A 24,845-nucleotide genomic window follows, 5' to 3' on the forward strand; every position below is an offset into this window, starting at 1 on the left:
GACGTGCTGTACTCTCTTCAGGCACCACCTGGGTCCTCAGCACAACACCCACAATACACATCCCACTCCCAAACTAAGCTCTAATCCGTCTCGGCATGCTTGCCGCATGGCCTCCCCGTATTTTGCGGTGTTCTGAACCAACCCCCTCCTCTCCCCTCCAGCACCTGTCAAAAACCTGGTCTCGAATTACCTTCCCTCCTTACCTCGGCACAGAACATGAGGCCAGGACGCCTGATTAAGGCTCTCACACGCAGTCCTTGGCAAAAAAAGTGTTGTTGGTCTTTATTTCTTCCAGGCCCCTTGCACTCACAATTGGCTAGTTATTGCTATCACCCTTTTTGGTGTGGGTTGGCACAAAGTCTGATCCAAACTTGGGTTTGAATAATTATATTTGATTCATGTGAAATTAAATTTCTGGTCTGTGGAAACTGAATGCTCCGTGTTTTCTCAGCGGAACGGTTGCGTAACATTTTTTCCTGCAGACATGGAGGAAGAAAATCATGATTCATTCGGAAGATTCTTAAATCAGTGAGAGAAACATACTAGTGATTAATTTAATTTCAGACTTCTTGTCGTGCGTTATTACTTTTGTTTTTATCCCCCCGCAAGTCATGATATCCCCCACTAACATTCAGCTGATTCCAATTTATCTAAATCCTGTACACAAATTCCGTACTGATCAGCGCTCCTTGTGATCTTCAAACTGAATTGGAAATTTGACAATGTCCATTGCCTCCCTCTTAGTTGTTTTCTTGAGCAGAAAGGCGCCAATTACTCAAGCCAGTGAAGTGCGAGGAGATATAGTCAATACGGGATAAATAAATGGAGCGCTGTCGTACTTCTTTCTCCATACCCTTCCACTTTAATTAACTCATCAGTCACAGGGCCAACAAGCAATCCAATTTGTTTGCCCCTAAAGTGACTTGTGTGGTTATATGCCTATCTCTGGAGCTCATCCCCCCCCCCCCCCCCCCCCAGACAGGAAGCAAAATATCTCTCTGATGGTTGTGGCATAGCCGTGCAGAGAACGTAATTATTCAAGTGAGGCAAAACTTGTCAATGACACTCTCAACCTCCCACGGTTTCTCATCCTGGAAGTAAACAGACACTAGCGTGATGACTGACAAACTCATTACCAGATTGTGTCAATAGCAGATTTGACTTTTCCTCCGTCGTGGCACTGCGGCATGGCAGAAGGTCACATATGCGCTTACACACTATAACAATGTTTGTCTGCTCAAGAGCACATTTGCGCTCATTTATTATCTCGCAAAAGCTGTCACGATTCATTTTTCCCCCCCAAATTGGACATGAAGCCGAGGTAAGGCAGCGGTGAACCCCGTGGGAATTTGAACCGATGACCTTCCCTTTCCCGGCCCATTTCCTTAACCATTACACCGTTGCCGCGGCTGGCCCTTAATGGAGCGTTACGGCGAGTCTATACTTGCGATTAGGTACACAGCAGCGCGAGGGAGTCGCCGGGCCCATCAATCACGCACGGTCCTGTGAAGGCGGTGAGGGAAATGGGTTTGGAGAGAGCTGGTGGAGTGGACAGAGTGTTGGAAATGTGGATGGATGGTTGAAGGGGGGAGGGTTTGTAAAAGCCAATCAGTGTCATAGCATGGTACTGAGACTCACCTTTAAATATGCAGAACTTCTCACGCTTAAGCCTTTAATTGAGTTTTCAATTTTGCCTTGAATGCATGAATAATACAGCTCATCCCTGGAGTTTTTCTTATTGGGTAACAAGAGCATGATGATATTAAAAAATATATATAAATATATTTTCAACAAAAATAAAAAACCCATACTGTCACAACAGTGTGAGAGTGTGTTTACAAGATCAAAAGAATGTAAAAAATTGGAGAAACTAAATGAAAGTTGAGGGATGTCACACAGTGACACAGTGGCCCCATGAGGTTGGGTTATAGAGTATAACGTTCCTCATCCGTCTTGTAAAGGCTCCTCAGCTCTGCCGGTGCTCATCAATCCCCAGATGTGCACGTGTGTGGACTGAATAATGTCGAGCAGGTGTGCAAGATCTGGCAAGTGGAACGTCACGTCAATCCTTGTTGTGAACCTTGTGTTGTTGTGAAAGTTGTGATTTTCCTCTCGGAAACACACATCCTGTACACAGATCTTGTTAACTTGGCGCCAGGATTTACCTCCTGCAGTGTCCATATACTGGATCAGCACTTTTAATGACATTCTGCCTCGTAAAGCTTTCAGTAGCAGGATCAGACTTAGAGAGTCAACGTTTGCGCTGCTAATTAATATCAACATTTTCTGTTTGAGGCCTCTGGCCCAAGACACTAAAACCAAATTAACGTTGCACCGGAACACTATATATATACCGTTTTCAGACCACGGCTCCAAGTGGTTCTGAAACTGTTTGTGATAAATATCTTTTTTTTTTATGTTTCTCTTCAAAAGTGTGCATCAAAGAAAGATTCTGAATAATTCATTCAAAAATCAGTGCATACAGAAAATTAATTAGTTTTTCGAGTTTGTAATGAATTTTGAATGAAGTTTAGCTTCAATTCTACAAATTACTTCAAAGTAGTGACATCCTACGGAAGTCCTGGCAGCTCATTTAAAAGTACAGGTGCTTATTATTATTATTATTATTATTATTATTATTATTATTATTAAGCATAATTTAACTGGTTGAGATTTAGTCTCCCAGTTTATTTATCAGATAAATTAGATAAGATATTGATAAAGGGAGACTCAAAGAGAGAGCTCTGTTCCATCATCTGCTTTTCTGTCTGCCCACTGCCTTTTAAATGAATACGCTACTGGTTGATTAAATGTTCAACATTTGCATATAAGACATTATTTCTACTAAATGAATGAGAGTCCACAGTCACCAATTATACTGTACTTGCAACAGGTTATGCTTCACTGACATTTGAATTCCCCACTGTAGCACAGGTTAAAAGTTAGGAAGTAAAATCCAACAGTGTTCCTATAGCTGAAACCGCGTTACAATGTCGGCTTCACTCGAAAAATGTTAACATAATTACAATATAACCTCTAATTAAAGTCAGGGCACAAGCTACCTATCAAACAGCAGTGTCCTTTTTTTACTTAAAGCCTGCCTTGTGTGAAAGTGCTTGGGTTATTTTATTTTTTTTGTCATTTTAATGAGAAGGTTTGTGAAAGAGTACATTTTATGACATGTCTAATGAGGGTTTGTGTCAGAGCAGATACAGATGTAGTATGTCGGATTTGTGCATGACTCACTCAGATATGGATTCAGCCATTACAAAACATCCCAGTCTTGAAAAATCAATTATCTTACAGTTTGGAATCAATAGAAATACCAGATAACGTGTTGATTGGCTGCCTACAATCCATTCACTCATAAAGGGAGTGTCAAATCCTTGTTGATGAGCATCTGCTTTAACAGGGCCACCACATGCACTACAATCCATAAATGCAGGTCTTTAGACTATAAAGGCCATATTTTCTGCACAACTCAATATTTCCTGTTTTCATTCAGTCTTTGTTTAAATTGTATTAGCTTCAATATGGATTTTACTATCTGCCTGTGGGCCCGGATTAAAACAATGAAATTAAAAAGTCATTGTTGATCAAAAGATTTTTGCATCTCAGTTTAATAAGTACAATAAAATAAGTATGTGTATCAATTAACAGAAGACACAACCTGCCGAGACAAGGCCCTACCTGGCAGTACTAAGCTTCATCAAATTCTACCTCTAATCGCTTGCCTCAGGCCTTTCCGCGAGCAGCATCCCCTCAACACAAACTGGCTTTCTGTTGCAGGCACCTTTCCAAGGCAATCTACACAGGCAGTTTCATTTTAAGATATTGAGCAAGTGTTAAATGGCCCAGGGCACCAAGTAGAGTGTTCCCAGCATACATATGCCAAATGGAACAGATGTCTAAATCAACCCTGACCTGGCAGGGAGGAGGACATTTCTGGATATTATGGACTAAGCACCGTTGAAGAAAAGTCGGTCATTAAGACACAGCAATCCTAAATCTCATTTTAATGCTGCGGAGGGGATATTTGTGTGCCGGCATGAAATACTTATTCTGGCCATCGAGTCACCTCAAATGACAGGCTTTAATGTGTTGCACGCTGAAGTCTGCAAGAGAGATATATTTCATGTACTCTGTCGGGAGCTCTAAAGAAGACTCACTAACTATTCTATGACCTTTACCGACTTCGATCTACGGCTAGTGCAGACTTTCAACAACGCTGACAGATTTTATGTCCGTAGAAAGTAGCCTCTGGCATATCCCAACGCCTGTTGAATTAATCCTTGAGTCAGGGATGTCAACAAACCCATCATTAACAAACAGCTTGTCATTATTGTAATGGGCGAGTCAAATTCATAGTTATTACTCCCTCTGAGACGAAGAAATCAATTCCATATTTCGAATGTTAAATTTAGTACAGAGTGGATTTACTGTTTGAAATGGATCCAATCCTGCCCCCTCCGTAATCAAAAACTGAAGAACACCAAGGACAAGTTTACACTGAGGAATCAAAGCCCTCCGGTGTGATGCTGATGGGACTAAGCAAAGGCTACAATCTCTCCACGACAGCTCACCTCTGCAGGACGGATGCTTTGATGTCAAAGCCGCTCTGTATGCTTTGTCGATAACAATGTTTACTTCATAGACGAGTTGGTGTGGTTGCGCAAGAGGCCTCCAAAAGGTGAGAATAGCCAGCATGTGATGCTTTTCTGATTCACTAGAAAGATACAGAGAAATGATAACGCACAGTGTGAATATCATTCTTTTGTGTGTTTCGAATCGATGCAAGGTAGTGGCACCTCGCCCGGAATAGGGAAACCGGGGCACCCTCCTGGAGCCAGACCCGGTAGGGGAGCTCGCCGCCGAGCGTCTGGTGGCCGGGCCTTGGCACATGGCCCAGCCCGAAAAAGCTACATCGTGCCGCCACCCTGTGGGCCCACCACCCGCAGGGATAGGCATTGGGGGGGTGCAATGGGTGCAATGTGAGCTGGGCGGCAGGCTGGGGCGGGAACCTGGGCGTGCTGACCCCGGGCATCACAGACTAGCTCTAGGGACGTGGAATGTCACCTCTCTGGCGGGGAAGGAACCGGAGCTGGTGCGGGAGGTGGAACGCTACCATCTAGATATAGTTGGGCTCACCTCCACGCATAGAACCAAACTCCTGGAGAGGGGCTGGACTTTTTCCTTTTCCGGAGTTGCCCAGGGTGAGAGGCGCTGGGCGGGTGTGGGGATACTCACAAGCCCCCGGCTGAGCGCCGCTGTTGGACACCAGCGGTGAAGGAGGCCGTCAAGCTGAAGAAGGAGGCCTTTCGGGCTTGGTTGGCCGAGGGGTCTCCTGAATCAGCAGGCAGGTACCGGTTGGCCAGAAGGGCTGCAGCTGCGGCGGTTGCTGAGGCAAAAACCCGGGTGTGGGAGGAGTTCGGCGAGGCCATGGAGAAGAACTTTGGAATGGCCTCAAGGAAGTTCTGGCAAACCGTGAGACGACTCAGAAAGGGGAAACAGGGCTTTTCTCAGGCTGTGCTCAGCAGGGGGGGAGAACTGCAGACCCGGACTGGGGATATTGTCGAACGGTGGAAAGAACACTCCTGAACCCGACCAACACGTCCTCTGTGGAAGAGGCAGAGTCTGAAGACTCAGGGGAAGACTCGTCCATATGCCTGGCGGAGGTCGTTGAGGTAGTTAAAAAGCTCTTCAGCGGCAAAGCGCCAGGAGTGGATGAGATGCTAAAGGCTCTGGACATTGTTGGGCTGTCTTGGTTGACACGTCTCTTCACTGTCGCGTGGAAGTCGGGTACAGTGCCTGTGGAGTGGCAGACCGGGGTGGTGGTTCCCATTTTCAAAAAGGGGTATCCAATTATAGGGGGTATCACACTGCTCAGCCTCCCCGGGAAAGTTTACTCCAGGGTGCTGGAAAGGAGGCTCCGTCCGATTGTCGAACCTCAGATTCAGGAGGAGCAATGCGGATTCCGTCCTGGACGTGGAACAGCGGACCAACTCTTTACCCTTGCAGGTCTGTTGGAGGGTGCATGGGAGTTTGCTCATGCAGTCTACATGTGTTTTGTGGACTTGGAGAAGGCCTTCGACCGTGTCCCTCGGGGAGTCCTGTCGGGGGTACTGCGGGAATATGGGGTACCTGGTTCGTTACTACGAACCATTCGGTCCTTGTATGACCAAAGTGAGAGCTCTGTCCGGATACTCGGCACAAAGTCGAGCTTGTTCCCAGTGCGTGTTGGCCTCCGCCAGGGCTGCCCATTGTCACCAATCCTGTTTGTGATTTTCATGGACAGGATTTCAAGGCGCAGGCGGGGGGAGGAGAGTTTCCGGTTTGGGGACCTCAGAATCACATCCCTGCTTTTTGCAGATGATGTGGTTCTGTTGGCTTCTTCAGAACGTGACCTTCAGCACGCACTGGGGCGGTTCACAGCCGAGTGTGAAGCGGTCGGGATGAGAGTCAGTACCTCCAAGTCTGAGGCCATGGTTCTCTTCCGGAAAACGGTGGATTGCACCCTCTGGGTTGGGAGTGAGTCACTGCCCCAAGCGAGGGAGTTCAAGTATCTCGGGATCTTATTCACGAGTGAGGGTAAAATGGAGCGGGAGATGGACAGGCGGTTCAGTTCGGTGCAGCGTCAGCAGTGATGTGGGTGTACCGGACCGTTTTGGTGAAGAAGGAGCTGAGCCGAAAGGCAAAGCTCTCGATTTACCAGTCCATCTACGTTCCAACCCTCACCTATGGTCATGAGCTTTGGGTAGTGACCGAAAGAATGAGATTGCGAATACAAGCGGCCGAAATGAGCTTCCTTCGTAGGGTGGCTGGGCTCAGCCTTAGAGATAGGGTGAGGAGCTCAGACATCCGGGGGGAGCTCGGAGTAGAGCCGCTGCTCCTTCGCGTCGAAAGGGGCCAGCTGAGGTGGCTCGGGCATCTGATCAGGATGCCTCCTGGACGCCTCCCTTTAGAGGTTTTCCAGGCACGTCCAACTGGTAAGAGGCCCCGGGGTAGACCCAGAACACGCTGGAGAGATTATATATCTCGTCTGGCCTGGGAACGCCTCGGGGTTCCCCAGGAGGAGCTGGAAAGTGTTGCTGGGGAGAAGGACGTCTGGAGGACCCTCCTTAGCTTGCTGCCCCCGCGACCCGGCCCCAGATAAGCGGAAGGAAATGGATGGATGGATGGATGGATGTGTGTTTCGAGGAGGTGACCACACGATTAAAGTAGCATTAGGGTTAATTCCCACTAATGTTGGTCTTGCTGCCCTGTATCCCCAGTATCAAACTGTTTTATGAAGTAAGACCATCAGCCAGCAAAGTAAAAAATGTATGAGCAATGGTAAAACTGTAGCATAATAGTTCTTCAGTAGTTGTTCAGTCCCAATCACCTAAAACTTAGGTATCATAGTGTGATAATACATTTTTACCAATCCTAGCGGTGGGGATGGTGATGTTGGTCAATCAGTTGGTTCCTATTTCAGCTCTGATTGAAATATCTCAAAAGCTATTGAATGGATTGTCATGAGGGGCGCCTGGTCAGCATGATGACAGACTGTGGTCTCCGCTGTTGTTGTACAGTCTGATGGCAGTGGGCACAAATGAGCGTCTGAAGCGTTCCGTCCTGCTCTTTGGCAGAATCAGCCGATGGCTGAAAGAGCTGCCCAGCTGCCACAGTTCCTCATATAGGTCGTGCTTTGTGTTGAGTGCTGATTAGCAATAGTTAGCATGCTAAAACCCAAACTAAGATAGTAAACATGAACTTGCTCAGCATATATTTATGCAGCTGTTCATGTGATATCTCATGTAAAGTTATTCTGTTTTCTTTACTACGAATGTCCATCAGCACGAGGGATCAATACGCCTGTGCAAGCCCCTGCAGTGTTAAGGCAAAAAAACTACTTGCTGAGATTAGAAAAACGATTGTGGGTCGGGTTTTAATAATTTTGGAAGTTGCGTTACTTGAGCATGGAAGTTACCTGACAAATAAGTCAATTGAAAGTTTGGTTTGAAATGAGACAGGGACTGCATTTTCTTGGATGTAAATTCAGTTTGTTTGACCCATCCATCCACTTTAATCTCCCTCCAAGCAGACTCTCACTCCTTAAACTACGTCATCTGTCCTGGCTCAAGATAAAATGCTAATTTATTATGAGTTTTATACAAATTGATTTCCTGGGGTTATATACAAATTATAATGCATTCGTAGGTATATCAATGAACAGTGGATGAGAAAAGCCTGACTTGCGTAACAGCTTGTTAGGATTCTCAATGCCAGCATGTTGGCATTTATCTCATAGAACTCTCTGTGCAAAAGTGCACCCTCACAGAGCCGCTAGCATGGCTCTAGACTCTAAGTGTTGTTGCTTTGATGCTACCTGCAAGCTACATGTCTTATCCAGAATGGAGCCAGTTAGCCTCTGTTGAATTGAGGAGATGTTTTCTTTACAGTACTTAAGTAAATGTGGAAAGAAGCTCCTCATTAAACTAATAAACTTCACAAGTATGTGTTCTTGCCAGAATGCCCTCACTCCGCACTGATAAGACATGAGCTCACCAAACCTAGAAAAGCAGATAGGAGATAATTATATCCAATCTGGTATACAGGATAATTGTCAAATTTACATAGCAAAGGATACACATCATGCATGGGGCAGTTTTAAAGTATAGCATGTGAGTAAAGCCAGATAACAATGGGTACATCATATGAACAATACGCCTTTTTTAAATTCCCGAAAGGAAGCGCATTACATCTCTGCAATGCCGAACGGACATTAAAGGTATTCTATCCACCAGTCTAGTCTCGTGCGTGCCGCTGTCTCTCCAGCAGGGAGCATGACAGATAGTAATAGTGATTGGGCAGAGCTCTGACCAATCGAGTGTGGCTGTGTGCAGTTAATTGAATTCATGAGTGAATACTTCTTGTCCTGCCGACCGACCGGTGGGAAACTCCGCTGCATTCATCTTCAGCATCCCAGCCACGATGGCCCTGGTTAGTGTCCTCTAAGATTTCTCTCCTTCCCATGACAGAGGACAGTCCTCCATTACGGCATGTGATATTAAAAGAATACATGTTGAAAAATGAGCAGAAAATGATAAATTGGTCCTAAATACTGCTAATTTGTATGCTAGACTCAATCAAGTCTGTGAAGGTCTTATTTTTTCCTTTGTGAGTCCCTTCTTCCACTCTGCACACACGGAGCACAGAAGCAGATTTCAAGCCAGGCAAATCTTCACATTTTTTTGTTGTTTCAGAGCACACAGAGGGATTTTAGGATATGACTGACATGCTTGCTCATCTGTAGGAACACAAAAGCCGTATTAATTTCACTACCGTCTCTGCGAATCAAGACGGCGTTTCTGCAGCTCGACGACAACAAAGACACGTCTGTCTGCATTCAAATCCACTAGCAATGTCCACCAAAGTATTATTCAACTGGCCAGACAAACAGCTTTGCCTGATCCCGTGATATCCGGCAGAGATTTTTATGCAAATCTCTGCCGCTTTTATGCAAAAATGCTAAAATATTATGTGCTGAATTGATTAGTGCATGTGGGAAAAAAAGGGAACCACCATCACCACCACAGTGCACCATGTCTTTGTTCCTGTGCTTAAACACACAACCATGGTTTGAGTCTGCAGGAACATGTAAGCTTCAATGACCAGACAACATTTTACATTATATACAGTATATACTCCATAAGTACCATACCTCTGACCCTCTTTCTATTCCATTTCATAATATTTCTTTTCATAATCTCAAGACGCTACACTTCACACAACACTTTCGGCCTCTTTTCTATCTTCAGTTATACATTTTGCCTGTCGTTTGATTCCTGTTTCACTCAGCTGTTTTGTTGTGGATCTAAAATAAGTAAAGTGCCCCCTGATTTTCATCCTGTAAGCAGATGGCATCAGTGAAAGTTGAAAAATCTGTGCGACTTGGCTGGTAATCTGATGAAAGGGACTCTCTGAGGAGGGAGAGGAAAAACAAAACTTGAGTGATAAGACGTCTATAAAACATGCTCAACTAATTTTAGCAGACATGAGAGGAACTTCAAAAGGTCTCTCTTCTTATAATTGGGTCTACATAAGGTAGTTAGGTGAACAAATTGTTAAAACTGCTGCACATTTAGTGCACATATATTTTATTTAGTATTTGAAGCCTAGCACTGTGTTTGTTGTGTCTGCTAATGTGACTTCATTGTATTCAGAATTAATAATCTGAGGAAGTTTTGTGAATGCTACCAACAAGCCAGTCACTGGAAACATAATATTGGCATTGTGTGTTTCTGTAAACCAGAGGGATACTTTAAATGTCGCCGTTTCTGACCCAAAAATACAAAAGACATTGATCGAAGATTACAACAGAAGAGTGAAAATATAAACATAAATGAACAATAGAGTAATACATATTTAGTGTATAGGAAGTGATATAGACATAAAATAGAGTAGCATAATGAGCAAGGTGAATATAGTAAAAACTAAAATAGAAAAAGTAAATTACAACAATTTAAGATTAAATTGTTAATTACATTTAATAGTAACAGTATAAAGTATATCCAAAGTAATACTAACACCATTGCCTAATAGAAAATAAGAAGATTATAGAGAAGTTATATTGTGAATGTTATAGAAAACATAAAGTTATATTACAGTGTAACTGGCACAATTAAATATTAACTGCCCTAAGCGGACTTTCTCTCTTAATGTTACCTAACAAGTGTAAAGTCAACTGTGACTTTTGGCTTCACAGAGACATGAACAGCAGTCTCCTGGGTGAAATTCCTGTGTTTGTTTGACCCGTTCACTTCCACCCTTTGTGGACTTTTTTGCTCTTCATTTCTACCTTTATCATGTCCGAGGTTTGCCGAAGAAACTTTACAGAACATTTCAGCGTTTACTTCAAACGTTACTCAAATGTGTCCTGTAGCTGACATGTATGCATTGTCATAGCTGGAGACTCTGTCAGGGTTAAGAATCAAACCGGTCTGCGAAACAAGCCGTTCTCACCCTCTAATAAGAGCAGCGATAGACAAGAGGAACAGGTAAAAGCACCAGCTTTCACCGCATAAACTGATAGCATTCACATGCTCTAATTGACTCTTATCTGGTCACCTTTTTAGCAATTACCCGCTGCAAGTTGCCAACAATCAATCCTGGTAACCAAGACATTATAGATGCTGACTGGAGGCTCTGACTCTCTTCACTCCAAAAGTAACAAAGCTGAGACGTACAGTGATCAGCAGGGTGGGTGTCCGTAACATTTACTCATCAGAAGACTCTCAAAACCCAGTGGACCTTATAAAAAAAAAAAGAAGCTGACATTATTAAGGAATAAAGCGTATTTGTTGTGAAACTCTGCAAAGCTGGAGGGCGATAATGTGAATGAGATGCCTGCGTTATTTTGTGCAGATTTATTTTTTATCAGAACTATAATGTGCAGTTATAAAAAGCAAACACAACGACGTCTGAACTGACACTGGAGAACGTCTTCACTTAAGAGGCTACATATACCAAATAATGAAAGCTACTTGTGACTGAAATATGGCATCTTTGTTGATCTCTTGAGTAGGTTCGCTTTTGTTGCTGCATGAAAGGTTTCTTTCAGTTTCTTGACAGGTGGATTTGTTTTCTTTTCCGGCACCTTTGAACATTTGTCATAAACACCTGGAAGAATATTCCCTGTTTTAAGTTTTCAGCAGTATATCAGGTACAATAGCTTGATCTAAATGAGCTCCTTTTCTGCACAGCTGTTTACATTATCTTAGCGAGTGTCTTATACATGCAGAAGATGAAACTGTTTTCATGCCATGACATCAGTGAGTAAAGAAACAATCACCCTAGCTTTCTATGACAGTGTAAGTGTTTTGTAACGTTAACAGCGGCGCACAGAGACACTTACAGTTGTAAGCAGTTTAACCACATCCAAAAAATACTTAAAATTGCCTGTTTTGCCATTTATCAGCGGCTGCCGTGCCCTCTCCAGTCACCTCTCCGGCTCCCCGCTACTCATACATCATTCCTCTCACAAAGCCCAACCAACCCCCCCTGAGCAGGCGGAAAAACAAAAGTCACTCCCAGAGGCAATTCATCCCCCACTGACCCACTTGTTTTCACAGTCTGACAAGTGTGATTTAAGAACCGCGGTAGGCCAGGAGTGCAGCAGCCATGTCTGGCCGCACTTACCTGCTCCAGGAGCTTAAAGTTCAGCGACATCGTGAATTCAACTTTTTTTTTTTTTTTCTTTACTCCACTGTCATCAAACTTGGATAAATCGATGAATTTACATACCTTGCCCAAAGGTTCCGACGTACTCTAGCAGACTTTCTCTTTTCTCTTTCTTGATAAATCGTTCTGCTTGCGGTGTCAACATTATATGGAGGAGAAGCCACTGAGCACAATGAATGCATAATGCATGTGCCGAGCATCACTCAATACACATAGCAAGACCACATCTATAGACACACACACACACACACACACACACACACAGGCGGTCATAAACAAACAAGCCTCCGTCTCACCTCATTTGAATTAAAATGGCATATTCACGGTCTTCTGCGCCCTTCTGTAAAAGTCACATGTGTGTGAGACTGTGATTTAAAGCGTACCAGCTCATATGCACCACTCTTTACTTTACTTCTGTAAAAAGACGATGCATAGTGTGCAGCACAACATTGATATAAAAAGTTATTAACCCAGGCTAATATGTTTTCTAAGAATTTGAACTGGATTATATACTGACATTTTAATGTGTCTCTCTGCAGCCATTACCGCCCCCGGCACAATGGTGGACTGCTGGTGGCACCCCCCCTGACTATTGCATTTTTGCCCAATAAAATAAAGCTGCCTCCCTCTCTTCCAGTTTCCCAGTGGGCCTTCAGGTTTCTCAGCTGCTGGGGCAAAAAGGAGTGAAGTGTGATGTGGATCAGGCATGGCTGTGACATGTCTGCCGTCAACAGCGTTATTACCAGGCAGTCGTTTCTGGGTGGGTGGGGGGGGGGGGTTGAGAAAAGACCGAATCACTTGAGTAATGGGATATTATATTTTTTGATACTGTATCGATTCTTCAAAACACTATCTCTTTTTAATCAATAGTTTAGTAGCATACATTGGCTCAGATTGCACAAAAATAAGTGCTATGATGTTGGATAATACAGGGACTGTGATAAATGCACATCATCAGCATAAAAAAGTCCACTTTATTTTACTCAGCTATTATGAACTGTGTGGAAGTTTTCCTAACATTTTTTTTTTTTAAATCCGATATATCACCACGCTTACAGTATCGCAATATATTGAGTCACAACCACTGCATCATGATGCGAATCGCCAGATTCTTGCCATTATAATACTGAAAACTTAAGACTTTATTTTTGCGCTTAACCAATTAATGTTTTGTTTTTTTTCTGAGCTGGTTTTCAATGAGGCTTTACTTTGAGTTGAACAAATAGCACCAGGCGCATCATCTATTTATGCCCACACGTTTTGCCGCTGTGTAATGGATCTCATACCGGCGGATGTTAAATTGTGTCGGGATCAAACCTGCTAAAGCATGCTGCAACGTAAACAAACTGTATAATTAACCGCTTTAATTCATCAATAATGGTAGCTCAGTTGACATTCCTGCTGACACGTAACGTCACAAATGGGTTTGCGTTGATTTGTGCGGCGCTTTATCTTGTCTGTCCCCCACATCTGTGGCACTGCATGTGTGTCATCATGTCACCCGGAAAGTCATGCAAACCGAGAAACAAAGTGTGCACTCATCACAACGCTTTGTGTCAAGATTAGCGGAGCGGCACCGACCCATCTTGTCATCTCAGCCTGTTGCCGCGTGTCCTTTAACGGCCTCGACATCCTTATCGCACCCCGACTCCCATGTTCATCTGAGTGGAGAACAAATCTACATAATACTGATCAAGGGCAAAACTACAGTAAGCAGAGCCCCTCACTTCTTTACAAGAGGTACGACAGGGACAGTTTTCCACTTTACTGGGAACTTGTGATGATGAAGGTGGCTGTGAGCAGTCCGTTTTGCCACAACCTGGAGATATCACTCTGATTTGCATAGATATGCAAATGTCCCAGGTTACAGTTGAGTTGTTTGGACCGGTGATATCAGTTGGTGTCTGTGTGTGTGTGAGTCTGCGCCTCCTCCCCTCGGCGCTACCCGCTACAGTATCTAGGTCGTTGTTTTCCTGCTGCTTGTGTTCCTTGTCTGATGGATATGTACTGTACTCAAAGCCAGATGCTTATGCAGCCTGGGCCATTATGATGGTACAGACAGTCTGCGGGTGTCATACAGGGCTTGCAGTCAGGGGTTATATTAGCCATTGTCACTGACTGATGTACTTTCAGTGAGCAACTGTATATTTTTATACTGTTTGTAAGTATATTTTCCCTGAGTTATGATTCGTGTCTGACACATACAGTAAATCTAGCCGTGATGTTTAATACGTTTACCCGGGAAGATAATGTGGAGGCATTTTTTTGGCTCTAAAGGTTTATTTTTTTTATTTCTTCTTTTTTCAGTTCCCAAAAAGCACATTGTTTGAACTGTGAGAGGAACGTTTAATATGACACTTTGTTCTTCTTTTTTCTCTGTCCAGCGTCCTTGCCCGGCCCTAATGTCACCCTGGAGGGCCAGTACCACTGTCACCAGGGCCCCGGGATCCCACTGGACAAACTGTGTGACTTCAGCACGGACTGCCCACTCAGCGACGACGAAGGCGACCTATGTCGTGAGTACAGCGTGACACGGGGAGCACAGCTGCTGATGGGAATGTGAAAAAAAAAAAGAAAAAGCTCACGTGTCCTCTGGCCCTTCCATCTTTCATTCATTCATCCATCCCTGCATCCAAACAGCGTGCAGCCGGTCAGCCGTAGTGAGTCGTTTTTAATAAAGCCGTTGTGTCTTGTTGCCCAGCAGAGCAACAACCGACCGTCTGGGCAATCTCTCCATCGACGGAGAGGCAATGGAGAGGGGAGGGGGGCAGGAAAAAAATAGGCAGCAGATTCTATGCTTGGCTAGCATTTCTCACCCTCGACATATTCCATGGTTGTTATTTCTATCTCTTTGCACATTTGTTTTCTGCTTTTCTCAAGGCCTAGGAGGGAACAATAGCCAAGTATGCTGACATCTTACTCCCAAGCGCGGTCCCCCAGGCCCTGCTGTGTTTCGGGTGTGTGTGTGTGTGTGTGTGTGTGTGTGTGTGTGTGTCTGTGTGAGTGGCGAGGATCTTTTTTTTAGTCCCACCTGCATGCATGCGCTTTTACACCGTCCTCACGGATAAATAGACACAACAATCAAAACTCATACCCCGTGCTGTTTTCGTTTCACTTTTCACGTTTAAACCGAGGTAAACTGCTCCCGCCCACAGCGCAGGTCACCCTCCCATGCGGTGCTTATTAAAAATGGCAGCCGCTCCCTTGTGCTCATAGGCTTGCCTGCTATGGGAATCTGAGAGATAAGAGGCTAACAAGAGGGTGAAAATCCCAGCCAGGCGCAGTCTCTCTTTCTGCTGAAGGAGGACTTATCAGTGCTAATTGGCCTGAGAGGCTAACCCAAGGGTATAATCTCCATTTGAATGTAATAAGTGTATGTTTGTGAGCCTGTGGGCGTGTGTGTGACATTTTGATTGTCGAAGCCAGAATCGGAATATTGAGCACAAATAATAATCAGTAAAAAAACTCGCCATTGATTTCATTTGGCAACCTTCTACGGCAAAGGGGTTTAATATGTGAACATATGTCAAATATGTGTTATGAATACCATAATGAGATGGGTATAATTGCACAGTTAAATCAAGACCAAACAGAGGGCTCGTATTACACTTGACACAGACTGATGGGTCCTGCAGGGACAGGCTCAGCGATGTGAGTAAGATTCTCATCTCTCTACATCTCCTAACACCTTTTCCAATGGGTGCCCTTGATTTCTTAAATTAGCAATAACCTTTTTTTTTTTTTTTGTAAGAACACGGACCGCCAACCCATTCGTGATTCATCAGTCCACGCTGATATTCAAATGTGTCCCTTTATTCTCGCAGTCAACCATGACCTGCTACCGTACCTCAGCCTCCGTGTTTGTTCCATTTGCATCTCCATCACTTGTCACCCTTACCCCCTGCTATCCGAATCACACAGTGTTCCCTTTTTGATACCCTATTCTCTATGATCTATCCACGAGTTATCTCCGTCTGATTTGATCTATTTAAATCCTTCATAAGCAGTGCCAGGGCTCATTAACAGGAAAAAGACAGAGGGAGACAGGAGGAACAAACTTAGCTTTGTGTCAATCACAAAGAACCCTGACATATATAAGGGGGAAACCAGGTCCCTGCGGATCTCCCTCGCCATCCTACCACGGCATCATTATGCATAAACACATCCGCCACTATCTGAGAGTCACAGCTTCCTCCGGTTGATCTTGGTCGGTCTGAATTCAGCAGACATCCCACTGCCTGTGAATACAGAGTGACGCTGCATGCATCAAAAGGTGGATGCATGCAGAAATTTAATGTAGTAATCTGAAGTTTTCTTTTGTTTTTCTCTGAAGCAGAATCAGGGAGTCTAGATCATTGCTCCCCCCAAAAGATCACTACACAGGGAGACCAGGGCTATGATGTCTTGTGATTCTTCTAGCGATTACTGCTCACAACCACCTAGACCTTCATCAGTTGACGCCCCAAACATACACCGCATCACTTCTTATGAACCTGACAATTTTTCCCCAGCGCTATGGAAACATACAAATGTCAGCGTTACAAGCCTGTTAATACATTTGAAAATGATATAATAATAATGAAAGAATAAATTCTGTCATTATAAACTCTAACACTTTTCCAAAGGTAATAAAAATAAATAATCATGACACAACATAAGGGTGTACAGACAAAACATGGGCAAGTAAGAGAAAAATAATATGGAAATCCATTTTCTAAATCCAATATCAATTGTTTTCTCTGTTTTTATGACTTAAGGGGGTGAAAAAGATTTTGCCAAGATCACTTTCCTAAATCAAATAATCTGTGAAAACTGTTTTTCTTTGAGTTTGTTGATGTTATACTCATATTGGCAACGAGAGGCTGATGTTCATCATTACTTTGTGTCATTTACGTATTTATCTTCCAGGTTTCTTCTAAAAAACTTGCTAACACCCATTTTATGTATATATAAATTTATGGAGAAATCACCTGGAAGAAAACATGAATGCTTTTAATCGTATTTAGAACATAAGGTTGTGATGCACTCCAGTCGTTTGTGGCCAAAATACATTTTACAATAACATGCAACATTTTTTTCACCAGTTTTCACAGATGTAAGAAAACTGAAGGTTACTTCGAAAAATGATTTTTATCGATTCCACAAATGGTTCACGGATCGAAAAATTATCCAAGCAAAATCCCTTTTCATCTATTCTTAAGGAGAGAAAACATTTCAGTTCAGACTTGGATCACCAGACCAGAGCTATATATATATTTTTCTCACATGCCTCTCCATATATCTTTGCCAGTGTAATCACACTGTGATATGGAACCTGCCATAACATGCTCTTTATAGGCTGTCCTCTTGTCATGTCATCATGACAGACACCAGAAGAGTAGTGTTGACATTGCATTGAAGTGACATTATTACCAGAATGACACTCTACAACATTCATAAAGACTGAGTGATGTCCATGTCAGCTTTCATAAAATAGTAATGACACTGTTATGTCGGCCTTATTCACGCCTCATTGAATAAATTGTTTCAGGTTGAATCCATTTGTAAGTGGCTAAACTAGACGGATGGCAGACAGTTAAGAATGACAGCTCGGGTCGCAAAAAGGCACTAAGTGACACATGCTAATGTGGCTGAAGTGACATCATCACGGACTACTTTATTCGTGTCATGAGCGCGATCGGATGATGTGACTTTGAGTCTCTTTGCACGAAGAGACTCTAACTGGTTTATGTATCAAGGCGAATGACTCATAATATCACATGACACAGAGGAACACGACATTTACCCAATACCCAAAACGTCCAGAGAAACATTTTTGGTGTTTTTTAATAATTCAACGTATAAATGTAATGGCATTAGCTGCGTCATATTGGGTTTTTGGAAGCTGTCAGCCCTTTTGTACGATAAACAAAACAATTTAAAAAACAGTCACATTGATAAACAAGGCATTTCTCCAGCTTTTCTTCCTGAAGAATACCTGCTTTATGATCTCTGCTCAGGCCAGTTTCAGTTCCATTATCTGGATGAGGCCATTTCCAAAAAGCACACTGTTATCAGGCCACTCAGAGATTCTTATCTGTAATGGGCACTCACAGACGGTAGCTCGGGATAAAAGGAACATGAAGCAAACTTCAGGTGAAAATTTTGAAACACTGAAATGAAAACTCAAACCCACACCAGTGATCTCACCTCCAACTAAAGTCTAACATGAATTACAAACTTTCAGAAACACCTTCATTCCTAGTTTAACAACATATTGGTGATCAATACATCTAGGTATGCGAAGTGGGCATCATTTCAGTCAATAAAAATACATGCTTCTCTCATTCAAACTTCAGCACTGATATGAGCGAGTAGCACACTTGAATAATCCACACTATTGGATTTATTCATATGGCAGGTATTTCCAGTGTTGTCATTTCAGCTCCTTGGTAGGTTTCAGTGATATCAGTTTGAAGATTTGAACTGATGTGGAGCCCTATACATACTGTATATACAGTACCAGTCAAAAGTTTGGGCACACCTTCTCATTCAACTACTTTGAAGAATGTAAAATATAAAACATATTCTGGTTTGTTGAGCATTTGTTTGTTTACCACATAATTCCATATGTGTTCCTTCATAGTTTGGATGTCTTCAATATTAATCTACAATGTAGAAAAAAATAAAAATAAAGAAAAACCATTGAATGAGAAGGTGTGTCCAAACTTTTGACTCCTACTGTATATATATACAGTATATACATACAGCCCTGTTATGTTATCTGTAAGTGAGGATAGGCTGGAATAATAGTCCTGAAAGTGAAAGATTTAATCAAAAACTGTGCCTTTGGTCAAATAGTGGGTGTTTCAATATTTGCACTACCTAAGCTGGAGGTGATTTTTCTTTTCTGTCAGTTACTTAACCAAACATAAAATGAGAGAACCTGTTTGCAGATTAAGAAACAGTGTGAAAATGCACTTTACATTCCAATTAAGCATTTTCACTGTATTGCTGTGACACGGACCGAAATGCTTCCGGGGGCTCATGACGTTCTATGAAGTGATTTCAAGTTCATCGCCATCTCAACCCCAAAACGCATCATGTCACCACCTCAGCTTTTATTATTTCCCCTCGGACCCTCTTTCCTTCTTCCTTTTTCCTTTTTCCACCCCCTTCCTCCTTATCATCTTCTCCTCCCCTTCCCCCTGATGTATTCTCTCTCCTCTCTCTCTCTACAGGACACTTTCTCAACGGCAGCTACTGCTCCTTTGAAGAGGGGGAATGCGGTTGGCAGTCGGTATCAGGCCGCGGTCTCTCCTGGAGAAGACTCCAGTCGCCAGCCAAGGCTACCAGACAGAGCTGCCCGTCTTCAGGTGGCTCACACACACACACAGTCTCTCATGATCTGATCAAATGGTGACATGTGCATGCTCTCATAAGTGTCTTTACAGTGGCGTTGATTTCTCATTAAAGTGGACTTCTTAAAGGGGGCAAATTGAGAAAAAAACGTGATATTGGATATTTGAATGGTATCAGTTTGGGAATGCGTAGAGATCAGCAGAACCTCTGATGTGTCAGACACGGACGCGTTGTCTTGCTCAGAGCTTGGTGCGCCGCTGCAAACAGAATCCCGCTGTGTGTAACCGCTCCGGCGTGTAGACTCTTGAGTCCTACATCTGCGGTTCATCGTCAGTGCGTTGCTGCAAGTGTGTGTCTGGACGAGAATCTAAACTCCCGGTTTGCTGAGGCCTGCTTTTGTTCTCAACTGTTTACATAAGTCTCAGTGGTAGTGTGGGGCAACTATAAATAGAGCATGGAACATGATTTCATAACATGTGTGGTGATTTAAGAAAGCATTATTTTCTTGCACATTAGTTTTCTATTAACCTTTTGAAAGCCCTTTAGTTATATCAGTTAAGCTATGTGTCAAAGTAGTGCAATGGGAGAAATGATAACTAATGCTGCGATCAAATTTAAAAATCTCCATGTGTAAATTACAGTTTTTCTTCTTCTGCGTGTTTAATTAATGTGCGTTTGTGTGTTCAAGGTGCTACGGTCAGTGTGGAAGGAGGCCAGTCCAAAGGCCAGCGGAGCTCAGCGATACTGAGGAGCCCCCTCTTCCCCCCACCCCTGAGAAACTCCCCGTGCACGGTGAGCAAAGTACAGTGAGTCTTCTCCGCAGAGAGAGAAGAAATCTAATCTTCATTTTCTGAGATGTACATACAAATCTATGATCAGACATCAGCCCCACTCGGCTCGGTTACTGTTGCTGCGTTACTGTCCACCTCTCTGTTCTCACAGGGCACATGTGCAGCTTTAAATGATAACGTGCCAGATTTGCCACTGTGGTTATTAGCACCTTGGCCTCCATACAGCCAATGTTCCAGTCCTGTCATTTTTTTATGCCTCTGTGCCAGAGATAGCCACGGCCGAAGGCAATGTGTGTTTTCAGGTTGTCCATTCTGGTGAACTCCTTATGTCTGGAACGCCTGGAGGGAGAACAGGTTGTCTTTTCTGATTCTCCTTTTTATACCTTCTTATATAATATGTCCTCATCTTATATTTAGAGTTTTTGTCATATATTATCTTTGCCTTATTTTTTAAGTATTATAATTTTATTAAGCACATTGAGTCTACGTATGTCATCTAAAATGTGTGTGTGTGTGTGTGTGTGTGTGTGTGTGTGTGTGTGTGTGTGTGTGTGTGTGTGTGTGTGTGTGTGTGTGTGTGTGTGTGTGTGTGTGTGTGTGTGTGTGTGTGTGTGTGTGTGTGTGTGTGTGTGTGACTGACTGACTGACTGACTGACTGACTGACTGACTGACTGACTGACTGACTGACTGACTGACTGACTGACTGTTGGCTAGACCTCCCCCTGAACAGAGACTGTCCGATACCTAGGCAACCAGTCACAACACTGGTCACCAGGAAATACACATAGCCCCTGGTTCAGTTTAATTTGTCACTTTACCATACAACAACATTAAAAACCAAAAGATCATTACTAAATTTGAAATGTGACATAGGCCATGTGTCATAAGTGTAAATAATAATAGAATTTGCAAAAAATTTAGTAGCATTTTTCAACAATATCTTTTCGGTAGCCGTTTTTGTTGTTTTTGGTGTAGGACCAGAACAGCTAATGAATTGTTGACTTAAGAATTTGATATGTTAATTGCTCTCAGCTCAAAAATCAAATGTCAATGTGTCAAGACAGCAGGGAAACCCATCCTAAGAGGCAGAGAGGTCGACTTCATCATTCACAGATTGACTCCGCTGACCTGGTTGTGAAAATAATCAGAAGTCATGCATTATTTAGATCATGACGCTCACAGCGCACGTCTCCAGGGTTGATGGTTGTGTACTTGAACCCCTGATTGAAGCTGTTGCATCTAGAATTTAGTCATGTTATTTTGATATTGCGCAGCTCAGCGACCTTTGGCCCTCTGCATGTGTACTTTGCATATTTAGAGTTGTGGCAGGGGGATGCATGGAGATGAGACAAGCACACACAGAAGGCAGAGACGGAAGTGGGCAGGCGATGGAAAAGGTCAAGAGGTCAGAAAACAGGATAATAGGAGAGACTGAGAGGGAATAAAGTTAGCACGCACAAGAGAAACAAGCAAAGGAACTGGCTGCAAGGAAGACAGAGGAGAGAAAAAAAAGAACCTTGCCTCCCAGCTTCTCAGGCACAGAGCCAAAGATTAGCCATGATTCCAGATCAACACCCTAAATCCTTCTCTCTACGCTGAACCGGTGACGTTCAATCTAGCCTGTCCGCTTTTGGACAACTATGTTGAGGATATTAGGTTTGGGTATTAGCTGCAGACCGCTTTCATGTCATGCCCGGTGTGCACTGTGCAGTGCCTGTAATCTTGATGTTTAAACGGCCACCATGCGGTCCGGCGCTCGGCGATAAGGACGGGGACCTGCTGTCGAACAAGCACAATGCAAGCGCTCAACATGAAAGCTCCGAATTCAGTTGTCTCGGTAGTCTATGTGTGCTTTTCATCAGGCTTAAGCCAGCATCTGTTCCACTTAAACGGTGAAAGCAAGCATTATGTTCTTGGCGCCACCGAAATGCTGTAGAGGGACATGGTCACATCCCATTGCTTGTTAGCAAGCTTTGGATTTCAGACTTCCTTTTACTATTTAATTCCTGCTACGGCCTTGTTGTGTAATTCGAAGCAGGTTAAGACCGACCGTATCCCTCCTGGAAACAGCAAAACGAGATTGATTTGTCCCGAATGCAAGAGAAGTGTAGATAGCAAAATACCCAGAATCATGATCCTGGATGTATTGTATTAATCTTAGAATAATTAGAACTCAACAGATGGCTGCTGTTCATTGAGCTCAGTGCAGTTTCAAGCGCATCCCTTCATTGAGTGGTAACCCAGTAACTCAACTGGTTTTCTCAAAGTAAAAAAATATTTAAAGCTATTTCATTTGCTCTCTGTACCTCGAAAATCAATATTCTTGTGGTTGCATTTACTGCATAATTGATTCATAACTACCACCTTACCTCAACAGGTGCGATTCTGGCTGTGTTCTGGAGGCTTGCAGAGGGGGTCGTTGTCTCTGTGGATAGCTGAGAACGCCACAGGCCCTGAGGAGCAGCGCAGACTGTGGCATTCAGCCAGCCAACCCAAATCTGAAAGGGGCTGGAAACTTGTCATAGTCCCCCTTTACGGGCTGGCAGACTGGTACGGCAAACACTCAGCTGTTTCAGCACACAGTTTGATTATATGAAGCTGCATGTTTGGACTGTATGTAGGCATCAAACCGGCACTTAAGAGCAAGGGGTCTAACTCTCATCCCCAACAGACCTCCAACAAACTCAAACAAATACTTAAGAGCTCGGAAAAGGAAGCCTTAAGAAACAGAACCAAGAAGCTCTTCTTCTTTCTATCTACCTCGAGATGCAGAGATTAAACATTTACATTTTCTGGGAAACATTACCTCTCAACTCTGCAGATTTAATGAATCCCATAGGGGACTCTTAGTCTTATACCGTGGACCTTCCATGTGTACAATTGTACAAAATAGACCCTTTTCTTTTTGCTTCACTTGTCTGTGATGAAGAGAGGAGAAATCAATACACAAGCCTCTTACCACCCTACTCGCCTTCCAATTAGCTATGGCCCCAATTTCCCCTCAAAAGAGAGAGAAATTAGAACAGAATAGAGTAAAGCAAGAAAATGAAAAAAAAGAGAAACCCCAGATGATTTCATCTCTGTTTGCCTGACTGGGGGTTTCTTGGCCATTCGAGCTCAGTTAATCCTGCTCCCCTGAGAGTGATTCATTTTATATTCCTGGGTTATGTAGTCAGCTGTGCTTGTGCTGTTAATTAGAATGTCATGTCCTTAACCATTAGGTGAAGCTGCCAGTCTTTGTCGCGGTGACCTTTGTAGAGCTTAAATAGAATCAGAAATACAGCCTGAAGTGCAAACAAAAGTCAGGACATAACAGACTGTACTACGTAGAATCTGCATGTGAGTGTTTTTTTATGGGTATGCCATCAGGTTTAAGCAACATATCATGGACTTATTAAATGTTAAAAAATTCACAAATACAAACCACCTTTCTGTATGACTCATAGTGTTAAAGGGAAATTACTTTGGATTTAGAACTCATATAGGCAGTATAATTTCTTGTGGATCATTGTCTGAGAGCTAGAAAATGTAAAACTAATCAATAGACAGAATTATGAGAAACTGACATTTTGGGAAATGCGCTTATTTGTTTTCTTGCCTGAGAGTTACATGTTGATGAGAATACCACTGTCGTGTCTGTATGCTACATATGAAGCTGGAGTGAGCAGCCAGTTAGCTTAGCTTAGCATAAGGACAGGAGAAAGGGCACAAAATGGTGAAATTACATTTTTATCCTTTGATCTTTGTACAGCTTATCATATAAAATATAACATGTTAATTAGTGAGCTTTAGAGGGGCTAGTAGGTAGATTTAGTTGTTTTTGGAAAGAGCCAGGCTAGTTGTTTCTCCCTGTTTTCAGTCTTTTTGTCAAGCTAAGCTAACCGCCCACTGGTTATAGCTTCTAATTAGCATACAATACTGAAATGGGTATAAATCCTCTCATCAAAGAAAGGGAACAAGCATATTTCACAAAATGTCAAACTATTCCTTTAAAGATTTTGGCCGTTAAGGTCATGCCCAAAACATATTTAATTTAGAACAAGTAAATGTCTTTCATCCCTAGAGAAGTTGAACCATTTGTTTTCTACATCTGCTGAAAGAACTCACAGTTCTTAACAATAAAGACTGAACTGTCACAAGGCATACAATGCACACCCAAAGCTCAATGACATTTTTCTTAAAGCGCTATAGATTCTTCTTCCCATCCTTTCATTCAGAAGCTATCCAACCATTCACAGCTTGTGCTGTAATTAAAACAGCTCTGTCCCTCCGTAGGTTTTGGCTGCAGTTCAGCGCTGAAGATGGACCTGGACCCGGCTCAGCCATCTCTATCGACAACATCTCTTTCAGTATGGACTGCTTCCTGGCATGTGAGTACTATAACAAAAACGTAGTTTTTCCACTTTCATTTCATCGGACCTTGGTTGAAAAAATGAAATTCTCTGCTTGATTGATTGACCATGACAAGCACAATGGGGGGGGGGGGGAAAC

The 24,845-nt window shown here is 43.1% G+C and overlaps 1 protein-coding gene across 1 annotated transcript in view; it reads left to right on the forward strand.

Moving 5' to 3' along the window:
• The window catches only part of alk (ALK receptor tyrosine kinase), a 367,814-nt gene that overhangs the window by 282,371 nt on the left and 60,598 nt on the right, over positions 1-24,845 (forward strand). The window contains 5 exon segments of the mRNA XM_054614353.1: positions 14,607-14,738; positions 19,443-19,577; positions 20,252-20,355; positions 22,732-22,904; positions 24,630-24,724. Coding sequence (XP_054470328.1) covers positions 14,607-14,738; positions 19,443-19,577; positions 20,252-20,355; positions 22,732-22,904; positions 24,630-24,724 — 639 coding nt within the window.

Source organism: Anoplopoma fimbria, chromosome 15 (genome assembly GCF_027596085.1).
Source record: "Anoplopoma fimbria isolate UVic2021 breed Golden Eagle Sablefish chromosome 15, Afim_UVic_2022, whole genome shotgun sequence".
Classification (NCBI taxonomy): Eukaryota; Metazoa; Chordata; class Actinopteri; order Perciformes; family Anoplopomatidae; genus Anoplopoma; species Anoplopoma fimbria.